We start from the raw sequence: 16,062 nt of genomic DNA, 5'->3' as shown, positions 1-16,062 counted from the left end.
TAGATAAAGTTTAGCGTCTTGGTTAAACTAACATTCAGTGCTAGTTTTTACCCATCACCTGCCAGCACTGTTTGCAACCCAACATACTTTTCTCTCAGGTTCTGCAATTCTTTCTTCATATCTGCATCTTCAAATTCCGAGTCATTGTCACTGCTCATGTATGATGACTGTGAGTGGAAAGATGTGATGTTGATGGTAGGAATTTTTGCTCCTTGCCCATTAGGGGAATCGAGGCCAGGCGAGCCAGCTTTGCCAGACCTCTGCAGAAAAGCAGCTGCTTTCTTAATGAAGTCAGTAGCCGTGCTGCTGCTTGGGGGAGACAGTGGGGCAGCAGCAGCCGACTGCCGATGGAAAAGCTCCTCAGCAGAATCACTGGAACCCTGGTCACAGAGGACATCAACAGAGGAGGCTGTCGGCATCCGCCGGACAGCTGTCTTCAGATTAGGGCTGGAAGGGAGCTCATCCAAGTAGACATCTGGGGGTGCCGAGAACCTCAAGCAGTGCGGTGCTGCTAAAGTTAATTCATCGTGTGTGCTGATCACTGAAAACCTGCCAATCGTTTTGGCTGGTGTACTGCTATCATGAGCTTCAGCTTGTTTTCCATAGGAACCAGAGTCTAGAGAGTCATCCCTTTGAAGGTTATTTATCACCCCATCTGCTGTAGGTATCTGTGTTACATTTTCTGTGTGTGCAGACAGTGTCATAGTTTTTGCCTTCTCGCTTCCTTTAGAAGTTTCCATCTGCTTAGTTACGCCTGAAGATGTAGGTGTAACCTGGAGAAAATAATGGAGATTAACATTGAAAGTAACTGTAGCAATCAAGCATAAAACTGCTCCTTGTTTCTGGTTACCTGAAGAAGGCCTTTTGCTGTAGCAGCTGGAGTTGAAGTGATGCTTGCAGCTGAACCTGTTTTACAAGTTGGAAACAAAATAAATATTCATGTCTGGAATGCTTTAGCATAATACAAACCAATGCATGTATTGTGATAAGCTGAAGCGTGATAAAGTGTGGCACTGAGGAATAATTTAACTATACAATCTTTGTAATACAGGAGGCAATATTGATGCCCATATAAAATATCTGCAGGTAGTAGGCACTCTTTTCAATCTATTGTGGAAATTAAGTAGGAATTGTAAACTCAAAAGGTGGGCACTGCGACCACAGAAGCACACAAGAATGAAAGTGTCAGTGGAAGTAATCAAGAAGCAATTATTTCACAAGCTGGATGCTGCTTTTGAAGTTAAACAAAGAAATGAAGCCTTTTATAAAGCCATTTTCTTATGGCACATTGCAGAGAATTAACATAAGGCAAAAATCTGTCACTTCGTGTTTCTGAAACAGTGAAATACATCACTGCTTGATGGTATCTAAGATACATTAATTTTACTGCAAAATGCTATATTCCACCTGCATACTCTGTCTGTAGCGAGAGATGAATGCAGGCTACCCAGTGCTCCACTCTCACGCTGACCTAAAAGCTGTGGATGATCTGTGTTCACTAGGACAAGAATGATCTATGCTGTCACACAAACCTCGTAGCCAGCTTTGTCACAACAATCTCAAAAGCAATATATATTACAAGCTTCCCCAGCCCACCCATGACAGAATGAACAGTTTTAGGTTCCTCAGCCCTTAAAACCTCACAATGAGTTGCAAGACAGGTAAATGGAGCATAATTAATATCCAGCTTCTTACATTGGCTCCTACGGTGTGTAACTATACAAAGTTCCATTGCATCTACAAGTACTTAAAGTGCTCTTTACTAGTTCTCCATGGGACTTCCTTGAAAGTTTGAACAGGCTTCCCCCCAGAGGGACTACCCTCAAGCACGTTATTTTTGTCAGCATGTTTTTATGAAGCCCAGGAAATCTGAGGGAATTTCTGTTTGGACTTTTTAAGGGCACTGGAAATGAATTATTTGGAACATAGCCTTCCCTGTGAACACCCTGCACCTCCACCACAGGCAGGTATTACATACTTATGGTTTAAAAGAAATCACCTGTGAGGCAGTTCCTTTCTAGGAAACTTGACAGAAGCGAGATGTTCAATATTAGTTGTATTAGAAATAGGATCAGGAACACCTTATGCTAGGCTCTGCAGAAGGGTGAGCAGCAAGTGGACACTGGAGAAGAGGACCATGCACTAGTACAGATGCTGTTCACTGAAAGGAACATTACCTTTTCTGCTTGCTGACCCACCTCTTCCTTCTGAGGAGCAGGCACCAATGCCGGTGACCTCCGACTTTTCATGCTTTTGGTACAAAGAAGAAAGAAAAAGCATGTCAGTCCCACACAAAGCAGAAAGGTGATGCCTTCTCCTCCTCTCTCTGCTCTCACACTATTGTGGACTATTAAAACTATTTTAGTGTCTGTGAAGGTGGCCTTCTAGCTCTACCTTCAACTCCTCCATTTCTCCCCTTCCCTTGGGAAGAAACAAAAAAGCAGTGGCAGTGTCACAGAGGGAACTGTAGCCTAAGTTCGTAAAAAACAGGCTAAAAAACCACTCCAAAACCCAAACTGAATTATATATATCTCTGTTTGGGGTTTTGTTGTGGTTTGCTTTTCCAGCCAGACTGTACCTTCTTCATCTGTATGTCTGTCTTCAGAAATTCTGTCTCTCTTCTTATTGGCATGTATTTTAATAGGACAAATTATTGGGGAGACACAAGACCTTTCAGAGAGGGAGAATTTTATCTGCTGTAGAAAGTCATTATAAACAATATGATCTAAAGAGTGAGTTACTCAAGTGCAGGCATCTTGCCTGTAACATACAGCATTTTTCAAGCAGCTGATATAGTGCATCTAGCTGACACTACAAAGAACAGCCTCATCCTTACTAATGGTGATGTAACTATCACCAGAAATGCTACTTTTCAGGTAAGATACACACTGATCTAGTAGAAAGCGCTGCAAACCTGTTTTTGTAAACTCAGGATCTTACTTGAAAGAACACAATACAGGGGCACAATTGAGACACTGAGTAAAAAGTTTGGTTTTCATGAATGAGCCAAATTTTATTAATGTAAAATGATGGTAAAAATTTAAGAGAACTTTCACATTGGAAAGCAACCAACAGACAGAATCCACCCAGCAGCAGACACATAACATGTTTAGAAAAGCAAGCAACCTACACATGTCCTACCACAAGACATGTACATAGACATGGTTCAATGTATACAGACATTGGTTCTGAGCTCTACTCTTTGGGGTATCAAGGGGCAGAGCCACCACTGGACTTACCAGTCCTGGATAGGGCAAGATCTTGGGTTCTATGAGTGGCACCGACGGGGCCTCAGCAGCAGCTTTCACCTCCTGGCTGGGTTCTGCAACACTATGGCCTGGTTCTCTCGAATCCAACGCCAGCACGGGAACTTGATCTTTGGGAAAAGGTGGCAAGTGAAGCTCGCTGTCGCCCTGTTCCAAGGGGACAGAAGTGTCTGGGGTCCCTGCCGATGCAGAGGAAGTAGGAACGTATTCCTGGTAAAGCAAATTGCGCAGCTTCTCGTCGAGGCTTTTTATGGTGTTGTCGACGAAGTCCACCCTGGGCGGCCCCTCTCCGTCGGACTCGGCCGTGCCGGGCGGCTGCTGCTGCAGCAGAGCGACCCCTGCGGCGTGCTGTGGGGCTGCGGGTGCTGGCCCCTGGGTCGGGCTCTGGAGCTGAGACCCCACCACGGCGAGAGGATCGGCCGTGGCGGCTGCAGGTAACGCCGGGCTCACAAAGGGATGCTGCACCGCGCTGGGCTGGCTGGGCTCCGGCAGCGCAGGGACCTGCGCCACGGGCTGCCGCTCCAGAACGACGGCATCCGGGAGCACCTGGAGCGGGCAGAGCTCCGCTGCCTTCGCGGGAGCTGCAGGGACTGCCCTGTGCTGCCCAACGCTGCAACATGCGATCTCCACGTCAGGGACACACGTGCCCTCGTCAGGCTGCGCCTGCAGGTGCGGGGCAGCATCAGGCGGCTCCTCCAACACGGCGGCACGGGGGACAGGGGCGCCGGAATGAGCCGGCATCGGAGAATATTCTAGCTGACTGCTGCTGGTGACTGGCTGCTCCAGGATGCTTGGAGTAGATCCCAGTTGTGCCGGAGCTGGAAACTCCACCTGGCTCAGTAAGCAGGTGGAAGACGCTGTGGCAGGAACTTGTGCCAAAGAGGGAGATGCTCCAACAGGGCTGTCACTTGTCTGCTGATCGGATAAGACACCAGGTGGATCCGTCACCACAGGCTGGTCATCTAGCTGCTCTGAGTCTGGAGAGAATACAGACATCACAACAACTTTTTAATGAGCCACAGGGAATTAAAGTTATATGAATGATAACCACATCCAGCTGTAACCCACGAGTGCTTCCCATCAGGAAATAACTGTTACACAAGTCAAATTAGACCTAAAATTGCAGAGTATGCAAAAACATGTCACAGAAAAGACACTGCTTATTGAAACAGCAGTGACTAGAACTTCAGCTACCTTATAGTGTAAGGCAGGGTTAGAACACTGAAACTTTCCTGAAACTCAGACAAACATTGCCAGTTGGGTTCAATTCCAGGAACACAAAATGCATGACTGAAGAACATTCACCATTTTCTTCCTCTGACTAAATGAAAGGAAATGACCACAACTAAGTCAGGTGAGAAGAGAAGAGAGATGGCACACAAGCTTCAGAGAAGAAATCGTTTTCTGTAACGTTTGTAAATACCTGGTCCTTCTGACTGCTGTGTACTCTGAGGTACCGGTGGGGAAAATTCTGGTGCATCAGTAGTAGGGTTTTCCACAACAGGACATATAATAAACCACCTTTTCCCAGTATGCAAAACTAGAGGTAGAGAGAAAAGAAAAAGTAAATGGAATCGTCCCCATTCATTCCAGGTCATCTATCAAAAACCAGTCTCAATTTCTGTGTTTTGAAAGAAAATAGGACTTTCTACAATAGTAGCCAAGATCAATTAACTCCTAACTTGATTATCATCCCTTCTGCCTCCTGATTCTGCCACATATTTTAAGTCATTTTCAAGCATTCACACTTTCAGAAGAGTAACAGTTACGTGCTGTAGACATTTTCTCATGACGAAAGATTTGTTCAAGTTCATCCAGTTTAACTTTTCCATGTTGGAAGTTTTCTAGCTAATATTTTCTTCCACATCTTATCTCAAAGCCTGGCATATGTCAATGGCAAACCAGAATTACACATACACTTTTAAACTTTCATTAGTAGAATATAAAGGTTATGTTAAAAAAGGTGGACTGAGAAAATTCTGTTCTGTTTACATGGAAAAAATAAACCAGAGCTTTTGAGCAGGAAGTCTGGTTTGGAGGATTCACAGTTTCTGGACTTGGAAGTTTTCATTTATCCTTCTGCTCCCTTCAGCATGGAGCAAATAAAGTGCCACATGCAGTAAGAGGAACCATGGAAACGTTGCTTCCTTCAGCAGAGGTTACATTTTTCTCACCAGCGTGAAACTTACAGAGAGAACCAAAGGCCAATTCCCTTCCCATTCCATTTGCTTGTAAAACCCGTAAGATACGACTGTGTAACACCAGTGTAGCTGAAAAGTTTTGGGTTAGAAACGTCAATTCAATTACCAACACAAACATAAATATTTTAGCTTTCTCTTGCAAATGTAGTCATGGTTGTGAAGAGTTTGCTTGCCTGTACCTTCTTGACTTCTTCACCACTGATCATGCAATTGCTCGTGCAATCCAGGGCTTCCCTAAATGTCCCCAGATGTGAGATTCACTCAGGATACCCCTGTGATCATCCAGGTTGCTAAGAGGAGGGACCACTCTTACACCCATATTTCAGATATATTTCCAACCACCAAACACTGGTGAGTTTCTTCCTGAATCTAGCACACTCATGACTACCTTAAAGCTTAAGTTTGTATTCAAAGGCACACTTACCATTTTGCTGGTACACGGGTGTCTTCGTCTGAGACTGCCGCTTCTCCTGTTGAAAAAACAGGAACAAAACAATAGAACTGTCTCTGAACACAGAATTGCTAGGGTTGGAAGGGCCCTCTGGAGATCATCCAGTCCAACCCCACTGCCAAGGCAGGGACACCCAGAGCAGGCTACACAGGAATGCACCCAGGCTGGTTTTGAATGTTTCCAGAAAGGAAGACTCAACAACCCCCTGGGCAGCCTGTGCCAGTGCTCTGCCACTTCTAACAACACTCTGGACTAACCAGGCTCAGCTCCCACAGTCTCTCCTCATAAGAGATGCTCCAGATCCTTGATCATCCTTGTGGCCTCTGCTGGACCCTCTCCAGCAACTCCTTGTCTTCCTTGTACTGAGGAGCCCAGCAGTGGACACAGCACTTCAAATGTGGCCTCACCAGGGTTGAGCAGAGGAGGACGAATCACCTCCCTCAACCTGCTGCCACACTCCTCCCAGTGCACCCCAGGATACTCTTGTCTCTCCTGGCTCAAGGGCACACTGCCAGCTCATGGTCAACTTATCATCTGCCAGTACTCTCAGGTCCTTCCCAGCTGAACTGCTCTCCAGTAGGTCAGCCCCAGCCTGTGCTGGTACTTGGGTTCTTCCTCCCCAGGTGCAGCACCTTGCACTTGCCCCTGTTGAACCTCATTAGGCTTCTCTTCACTCAATTCCCCAGCCTATCAATGCAAGAGGAGCATCATTCCAAGAAGCACTCACATTGTAAGCTTTAATGGAGTAAAACTATTATTTTTCTAGCTAAGAAACTTTTTTTTTTCTTTAACACACAATGTAACGTTAATTTACAGTAACTGGCTCTAAGGAATCAAACTAGAAATCTTTATTTAACATTTCTTACCTCACCCATTTCCAGTCTATCAGTATCTTGCTGGGGACTCATTCCCTGATCAGAACTTCGTTCTCCTTCTGTATCTTCACTGAGCATATCTTCTGCTTTATCAATAATATCTTTCATCTGTTCAATAAATGTCTCTTTTTCACTCTGCAATATGAATTCGTTCTCTACCTATAAGCCACATGAAAATAAAGAGAAACACAGTCACTTTTCATTAATGCTCCATTCCACAACTACTAGAATGCTTGGACAATAAACACAGGAGAACAAGTTGGCTGAAGCAACCTAGTGCACCAAGAGACTGGAGGCAGCCACATAACCAAGTCTTACCATGTAAGTAGCGATTTCCTCTGGTGCATCACCGTCCAAATCAAACTTGAAAGTCACCATTTTGTGATTGTGTGTTTCAAGCTGGCACTCCACCATCTTATCCCCCGTGTTACAAACCTGCAGGCAAAGATTAACAACAGTTATTTCTGGCAAAGGCAAAGGAATCCTAAAGCCACCCTCAAAGAGGCTGTACTTGCATTTAATATGGTCAGTTTGGGTCTGCTGGACTTCTCCTGGCGTGAACGTGCACGTGTAGATTTCTTATGTTTCTTTGAAGACTTTCCTTCTTGTTTTCCACTTCCTATTGCTCCTTCAAAGCTGTCACTCATCTCTTTACCTGAAGCAACATCTGGACTCATGTAGCTTTGTAAGAGAAAGGAAGAAACCCCCCAAAATAAAACCACCATCAGGCACAATAGAGTTATGCATAGGTAACAACACCAAAGACTACCCTAAGAACACATCTGCACACTTTTGGTCTAAACTGAGCCAACTACTGGAATATGATCAGTAAGTGAAGGGAATTACTTCAAGTCAGGCACGTGCCCTGGCTACCATACTGCTAAGGAACGGTCTATTGACATTTCTGCCAATACCACAGGGAAACTACCATCACTCTTCATAAATCACTACATCCCCCTAATCCTTTCACTTCAGGGATCCTGACAGTCCTTCTCTGAACTCCACAAGTTCAGAGAAGTGGCTGCTTTTCTAAGGTCCAGTTTTCTCAACTCCTGCCCATCTGCACTCACAGAGGAAGGTCTAAACAGGGTCAGGTGATGTTTGTTGGAGATGAAAGAAAAGAGAAGTCAGTACAGCACCCTGTAAAGGACTGACTCTCCTCTCTTTGCAGGTCTCAGGGATCAGAAAGAGATTTTGTGCCCCAATATCCCAGACGACCAGCGACACTATATTATTTTTAGCAGTCAAAACAACAGCTAACAATCTGATTTTAATATGACATGCACAGAAGATCCCAACATGAAAGTAATTTCCAGGAATTTTTCAGAGGTTCAGAGGAACTCTGTCAGGCCATCTGGCCTATTTTATTACCCCAAGGTATGGTCAGCTCTGTCTACCAGTCCTCACGCAGTTGTGCGTAAACTGGTCTTACAAAGCCCCTGTGAGATTTCATCACCTTCCTGGACAATCTACTCCTGTGCTCATTTAGCCAGGCAGGCATAAAAGAATTTAAGCCTAACCTATGGATCCCTTTCTTAAATTTACAGCTTTCAGTTCCTATTTTATACTAGTTGCATAGAACAGTTTATTTCTACTCCCTTTGCAGCTACCTTGTATGTGTAACTCATGTATTAGGGAAGTGAACATATTTTGTGCACTGGATATATTCTAGATGACACCCTTGCTGCAATTGCCAGCCATTTGATTCCCATGCTGTTCCCTCCAACTGTACAAAAGCACAACCCAGCTCTAGCACAGAGTTATCCATGCACCTGAATCAGGGAGAGCTCCCTCTGAGATTACGACGTGTGAGCTGGCACAGACTCTCCACGCTGTGGCAGTCAGGAAAGTCAGATTTTCAAACACAACTCTGGAACAGGCACATTACAATTCAAAAGACGATTGAAAATTTGATGTGCCTTTCAACAGTGGGCTAGGTAGACAAAGAGAACTCATTTTGTCTAACTTACTTATAGGCAGAACTCACCTGTAGTCATGAAAAATTAAGATTTCACAGAAAAAGGTCACTAATATCCTTAACCCAAGGCTTTATAACCAGTAAGGATGAACTGGTGCTGGCTCTTGCCATAGGGAAGGCATTCAGCTGCTTATGAACATACACTGTCTGTATCTACCTTATCTCTAATCCCAACCACGAAAAATCTAGTTTACTGCTGGTGCTAAACTGCGAGCTGTAGCACAGAAGCAGCAGATGCCTGGGGAGGGGAGTCCTGCCCCATTCAGCCCCTCTCCAGTCCAGCAGCGAGCGTTCCTCTCCAGGGCTCTTCCTCAGTGGTTCGTCTGAACCTTGATGCTTCCCCTTCTGATTTTGATTACAGAAACAGGCAGATGAGGGCTGGCAAAAACTGCAATTTGCTTTTTTTTTTGAGGAGTGCTGAGCTGCCTCTTGGGGTTATCGTTACTTCTGTCATTAGCATTACTAAGCTTGAGGGTGACCTCATGTACTGCAAAACCATAGAAGAGGCTTTGGCTGTGTGTTTTGCCACTTGTTACAAAAACTTTTGAGTGGTTCAACACACAACTCACTGGTAAACTGTTCCCTTTAACATACCTGGGGAAGATCAATTACAGAAGGTGGTACAGACATATCCAGTTTATTCCCAAAGAGAGAATAAACTATATATCAAATTATACTGGAGTAACATGTTTTTATACAGAGTCAACAGCAGCCCCAGGGACTGTACCACTTCAGTTACCTGAGCAAAAAGGGAAGTTACATGCTGAAATGAAAGCTGTCATACACACATCTAGTCTAGGATGCAGCACCCAGTCTAGAGAATTAAAAGAGTTTGAGGGGCCAAAACAGGCACACAGCACATCTGCAGCTGTCTCACTAGATGTGCACCCTTCCATCTTCAAGCCCCTGCCCAAGGCAAAGGGCAGGCATTTGACCTAGTCTTGGAAAGAGAAAGAGGAAAAACAGCCTCCAGAAAGAAAACATTTCTAATGCCAAAAAGATTATAATGATACCTTTCACAGCTCTGTGACAGAGTTTGAAGTTTGTCCTGTATTGCCTGCTCCTAAAATGTAAGAAAAAGTCATTTAAGTAAATGCATTGTAACGGCAGATAAAAACACCTTTAAGAAAGGTTTTGCTGTTGAGACACGAGTAACTCTAAACCATTCCATTTAACTTCTTGAAACTTGAAAAGAAATAAATAACTCATTTTACCCTCCCCACATTACTTCTGTCCAAAGCATCACTCTCTCTTTTAAGACAGAGCCACTAATGTGCTAGTTCCCTTCTGCTGTCTCTAAAGCAGAAGAGGTGATGAAAGAACCAAAACAGTTCTCACCACAATGGGAAAACTTGATTGCAGGACCAGTGCACATCAGCTCATACCTAATTTTATTTTTGAATGGGTATAAAGTATAAGCTAATTTTCTTCATTGCTTTGTATATTTTCCTGAAATACGTAATTTATTTTCACTGTATTTGGCTTATTGTATTTCTGGGGAACTTACAAATACAAGATGAAAACTCATTTAAAAATACTGCCCTCACACCATCTCCTCCTGCTGTCTACATCATAGATATTTTCCCTAAAAGCTTCCCTTTTTCACTGGTTGCAGTGCCAGGACAGACGTGTGACTCTGCATTGGGTAGACCTGTTGTCACAGAATCTGTGCTGATGATGCTAATGGCCCGACTACAAAAACATACCGAGTATGTACACAGACACACACGTGCACGTATATAGCTATATGTATATACACGCACCCCAAATATATTAATAAATATATATTTTAATATATATTTATATATATTTACAAACATGTCTATAAAATCCTTCTATAGACACACAGCTAGAAACAAGGCTCTTGACATCACTACATCTTCATACCAAAGCAGCTGGTAGACTGGAGTTAAAAGCTTAGCACTTAACCAGTCAGCTCCACTCCTTGCTTATAATGCCACACATATGCCATGCCAAGTTTGACTGCAGTTTCGATAAAACTGCAAAATTAATGAACAGTGAGAACACAGACATAATATATCTAAATTTTAGCAATGCACTTGATCAAGTGCCTTACAAAATCTCATTAGCCTGATTAATTTGGATTGGTTTGAATGTGAGTACTGCCACACATTGAAACAAAGAGAAGAGATAAAAATGTTATGGCAGAGCAACAACAAAATGCAGTGTTTCCAATATATACAGATATGAAACTTCTCTTACACCCAAGAAAACCTTAGCAATATATGTTTTAAAATCAGCACAGGGACCACGTTGATTAATTTGACCATCTTATGATACTGGATTAATTTCTTAAAATTGAGAGAAAAGGGAATTAACTTACAAGATGAAATATGAGAATGATGGTAGTAAAACAGGGGTTAAAAGTTCCTAGGGATATGATAAAGAGACAGGACAGATTCAGTGGGCATGGATTTCTCAGGTAATACAGGACCACCTGTATCCCCCATATCACACTGCACAATAATAACAAGGTTTATTAATATTTCCACTCTCTCTAATGGGATGGACCCTGCACTGAAGGATGTAGCTTTGACATCACTGAACCAAACATGAGCTGTGCATACAGAAAAAATAGGCAAGGGATAGGACAGCCAGGAGTTACTTGGGGATCCTGCAAGTGAAGCACTACACATGGGTTCTACCATCCTTGCTATATCTGACCAATAGGATACAGAAACTCATCAGGAAATGTCCTGCGTGTCAATGCATGAATATTTATTTGACAAGAATAAGGTTGCTACTAGATGAACAGGCAAAACGGGGAACTAGAATCTGGTTTTAGTGTTAGCAGCATCCTTACAGAACATCTTCTGGAAAAGGAGATAAGATGTACCTCTGCTGAAATTAGGCTGTGCCATGTGGTCAAGGCATGCAACAAGTGCATGAGAGCGTGGGTAAAACCAAAGAGATTTTGTCTGAAAAGATGGGAACTGTTGCTCTGGGAAGAAAGGTAGCCCAGAACAGAGAGCCTCAAGAGGAAGAATTCCAAAAGCAGAATTGCTGAGGCACATTTCCACTCGGAAGCGGAGAACAAATCGGACTTATTTACTGAAATCTGATATGAATGTCAACACCTTTGTTTTGCTTTGCTTATGGATGTCTATTAAAAAGTTGAAGAGAAGGAAATGTTCTATGACATTCTGTCAAGACTGAAGGTTAAACCATCATGGGTGTGGAAAGAAAAGTCAAAATAGCAGACAGGAGGGGGCTGACAGTTTTAAAAAGAAATCCAGTAAAAAGTATCTTGCTTATATGACCACTGAGAATTGGGAATGCCTATGAATATCTGAAGAAACAAGAATCCCAGGGCTAGACTAGAATTCAAGCAATACAGGAGGATACAACACTAAATGAAATGGGAATAAGGCTCAAGCTGAGGAGCATGAGAGGTTTTACATAGTGATGAAGCAGTTTCTTAAGGCAAATGATGGCTGGTCGCACAAGTGCTTGAAACATTTAAAACAAGACTGGACAAAACATGGATGAAACTCCACAGAACAGCTTCTTGCTGACCCCCAGCACTTAAAAGAAAGTAATTTCTGCCTCTGTGTTTATGCTTAGCTACAGACAAAGAGGTATTTAGTCCTGCTGCATCATCACTTCAAGGAGACGTTCCACAAGGTACAGCATGCAATTCCCAGCTTCATCTGAAACAGCCAATTATTTGCTGACCCAGAGCCTCCATCATCTGGGACAAGCGGCTCTATGTGATGAGAGGGGATAATCTCCCTTGTGAAATAAGCACATTATTTCACAGAGGAGCAAGTAAGAATGTTAAGGGTGAGGCTGGTGAGTTACTTCAGAGGAAGGTACCTCTTGAGATGTCTCTGCGAGTGCCGGGCCAGCTGAGCAGGGAGCTGGGAGCTGCTGAGCCAGTGGCTGGGAAAGCTCAGGCTGGAGCAGGCCAGAAGGCTGCAGAGGCAGGCAGTGATCTACGGGCACAGGTGGACTGGCTGCAGCAAGGCTGCCATGGAGCTGTGAAACACTTTCCGGAGCAGCGTGGGGTGGCAACAGCTCGGGCTGCAGCTGCAAAGGCGGTGACATGACTATGGAGGGTTGCACCGGCAGCACGGGCACCTGGGCTCCAGCCTCCAAAGCATACTGAGTGTGTCCAGTCATCTGCTGCAACACAACAGACAGCTGTTAAAACAAACCTCTGCTCAGGGTGCTTGTGACTTACACGACCACTCACCAAGGCCACCAGAGCTCATGGAGAAAGGGTTGTAATTCTGAGCGAGACTGTATTTGCATGGTCTCTGCTTGGGCAGGTAACTACTGAAACTTGCTTTGAAACAACCAAATAAAAATACAGAGATTCTTCCTCCATCATTATGACAATGTGTGTATTGCTCAGGTGCTATTTAGTTTGTAGAAACAAAGCCATACGTAGCTAAGAAATTAAAATCTTAGATTATGAATTCATTGTCCTGAAGAGTTTGCTCTGCTTTCACTGAGCCACCACAATGGCCATGCTGAGAAAAAGGCACCCCGGGCATAATCAAAATCAGTATTTCTTTAAAACTCTGCTCTCTCTGTGGACCCAGACACTGGTACAGACCACACAATCAGCTCTTTTGCACTGGATATATACCAGTGCCTTGCGGAACACGTTGTTTTCTGTTTAGTTTAAATATTTAAGACACATGCCAAGCACCAAGGCTCCAAGTCCTGCAAATGCTTCCTTGCGCTACATGCACAGAGGAAGAAGTTTCATTTATCTCAGTGGATTTCTTCAATGCATTAAAATAACTTGTGTGCGTAAGCACTTTGTGGGAACTGGACCGATGCAATCAGATGCCAACCACCTTAGAGACTGTTGTTATTCTGCATAACAGTTCTTTTGAGTTGTATATTTAAGAACAGAACATTCTCCTTTTAGGTACACCATGTATTATTCCAAGGGGACTAAGCTTGTGGGAAGGGGAAAAAGGAAAGAAAGGAAAATATGGGAGAAAAAAGGCTTTTAACTATTAGATAAAACTCTTGCCTAACTTTTACTTTTTTGTAGAATCATCACTTAGAGATCTAGCCTATTTGGAGGATATATATATATATATTTAAAAAAATGAAGACTCAGATGAGACTTCAGACGAGAAGTAGGCCACATAGTTTTGTTACTGCATACTCTCTGCGTATTCCGGATATGAGCTGGAATTGTGATTCCAGGTTTTCATGTGGACAGAAATAAAGACATGATGTGCTCTGCAACACACAGCAGTTACACAACTGCCTAAGTGGAGGTTGGTAGAGTAGCAACTCTGGTGTACAACGAGAGTAACTCACAAAACGGTCCCGTGTAAAACCCACCTGGGCAAAACTTAACAGGGCAGTGCTAAACCGCAACTGCCACAACAGCACTGCACTGGAAAACCTTTATTTACAGAAATACCTCTCCATTAAAAGCATTTGGAGACATAGAACAATGTTATTGAATATTCCTCTACATTTGTCCATTTTGTTCGTAATAGTGACTTTTTTTCCTGAAAAATATTACTGGACAAATCTTCCACACATATTAGCTAGTATGTGTGGAGCTAATATGTGCGATAGCTAATGACCGTGTCAGGACAGTTTGGGAATATCAATTCCCCAGCTTTGATGTTTGCTCTGCTTGCTCTCCCTGATTCAATTCCCTCTAAAGCCAGTAGAAATACTACAGCTAATGAGCTTAGCAGTAATTGTCTTGAGCTCCATGTTGCCTACAGTGTCACAAACAGTACTGCTGTACCAAATATACAGCTGAAGAAAGTTAAAAGTTATGTCCTGCTTTGAAGATGCCATGATATGGCAGGTTGAAACGGGACGCTATGAACTTTAATCAATATGTTACGGCAAAGTGATGTGGTAGAATAGAGGTTTTCAGGAATGCTATTAATTAACAGATTTAGTGCTCTCTCCTGCTTGGATCAGACTGCATTTCATGTTGTCATATCACACATAGGGCAATAGAAGTATTTACAGACTCTGTCAACAGGTCCTGAACCAGCTCTCTTGTAGAGTTAATATCAGAAGCTCCATTTTATGCTTCATTTCATTTGAGGGGGGAATGGTCTGCAGCTAGAATTCATTCTTGTCTAATAGACCTCTTCCATGCAGGTTGCTGGAGTCATTAACGAATCGCCAATTCCCTTTACTGTTTTAAAGCTATTCTACATCAAAACTACTCTGTCTCCCCTGCCAGCTCACCCAGGATTTGCACACAGCAGCCCATGTGCATCATGCACAGATCGGGGTAAAGGCACCAGCAAAGCTGGGTGGGCTGCTACCACAGCTTGACCCATTCTCCTGCCACAGGAGAACGACAGCTTGTTCTTGTGTCATATTTGAGATGGGAAAAGTAAGGGGGAATTCAGAAAGTGCTCTCACCTGCTCACTTTCCAAACCCCGTGAGATTATTCCCTGTAGCCTAAATATTCACCTGGCCCTAGGTTAAGACCTCACCTGCTCCACAGCTCTAACAACCACCTCCAGGACTGAGGTCAAGAAGTTAACAAACCATCCTAGCAGCAAGGAAGAGACCTCCCTGCTATGAGTGTACAGCGTGGGAGCCCCAGGATCACCTGTGCTCGGAACCACCCTGCAGCCCCGCACCCAGAGCATTACCTGGTGTCCAGCCCCGGGCACAGGCAGAGGCTGTTCAGAAGGATGGATTACGCTTGGCTGGAGTGACTGAGGTTGCTGCGCCTGGGATACTGCTTGCGTGCCCTGCGTGTGATGGGGAGAGGGTGCTTCGCTCTGAATGATCTGCTGGAAGGTGGCCGGGTACATCTGCTGTTGGGAGAGCTGGGGCACCACGTGGTGCGGCGGTAGCGCTGGCACTCCCGGCGGTGCCACGGCAAGCAGCGGGATCGTAGCAGCCGACATATTTGGCACTATTGTTTGGCAGGGCAAGACCAAAGAAGCCACGGTGGTATGAGGAAGATTGACTGCCTGCATGGGGAGGGCAGGGGAGTTTGGTGCCATAGGCAGAGTGGGGTTCATGGGGAGGCTGGGTAAAATCACGGCTGGAGCAAAATACTGAGAAGGAGCAGGTATGGGGGGCACGTTTGCAGCAGGTAAATCAGAGAGGTTTGGAGGAAGGCTGTCAAGTCCTGCCAGAGGAGTAATTGCAGGAATGACAGGAAACTGAGGAATCTGAAAAAAATATAATATCACATAAATTGCAAGTGCTTTCACTGATGGTACAAAGTAGTTTCATTTGCCATACAAGTATGTAAAAATCACCTGTGCCATGATGATAATTATGTCTGTTTGTTAATCACTTCCA

General features: G+C 44.0%; 1 protein-coding gene across 10 annotated transcripts in view; it reads right to left on the bottom strand.

The window, feature by feature from the left end:
• Positions 1-16,062, bottom strand: part of WNK2 (WNK lysine deficient protein kinase 2) — a 121,910-nt gene that overhangs the window by 32,970 nt on the left and 72,878 nt on the right. For 6 of the 10 annotated variants that reach the window (XM_057413784.1, XM_057413782.1, XM_057413776.1 and 3 more), the window contains exons 12-23: positions 15,399-15,929; positions 12,609-12,917; positions 9,785-9,834; positions 7,309-7,474; positions 7,112-7,228; positions 6,785-6,952; positions 5,892-5,937; positions 4,690-4,806; positions 3,240-4,243; positions 2,178-2,250; positions 851-906; positions 88-773 (exon numbers count right to left, since the gene is read on the bottom strand). In XM_057413784.1, the coding sequence (XP_057269767.1) occupies positions 88-773; positions 851-906; positions 2,178-2,250; positions 3,240-4,243; positions 4,690-4,806; positions 5,892-5,937; positions 6,785-6,952; positions 7,112-7,228; positions 7,309-7,474; positions 9,785-9,834; positions 12,609-12,917; positions 15,399-15,929 (3,323 nt within the window). The remainder of the gene's footprint in view (positions 1-87; positions 774-850; positions 907-2,177; positions 2,251-3,239; positions 4,244-4,689; positions 4,807-5,891; positions 5,938-6,784; positions 6,953-7,111; positions 7,229-7,308; positions 7,475-9,784; positions 9,835-12,608; positions 12,918-15,398; positions 15,930-16,062) is intronic. The other 4 variants (XM_057413779.1, XM_057413778.1, XM_057413783.1 and 1 more) reach the window with 4 other exon arrangements.

Source organism: Pezoporus wallicus, unplaced genomic scaffold, assembly GCF_028554395.1.
Source record: "Pezoporus wallicus isolate ANWC-B61680 ecotype Strahan unplaced genomic scaffold, APGP_CSIRO_Pwel_v1 contig_8649, whole genome shotgun sequence".
Classification (NCBI taxonomy): domain Eukaryota; kingdom Metazoa; phylum Chordata; class Aves; order Psittaciformes; family Psittacidae; genus Pezoporus; species Pezoporus wallicus.
This window is presented reverse-complemented; position numbering and strand designations above follow the sequence as displayed.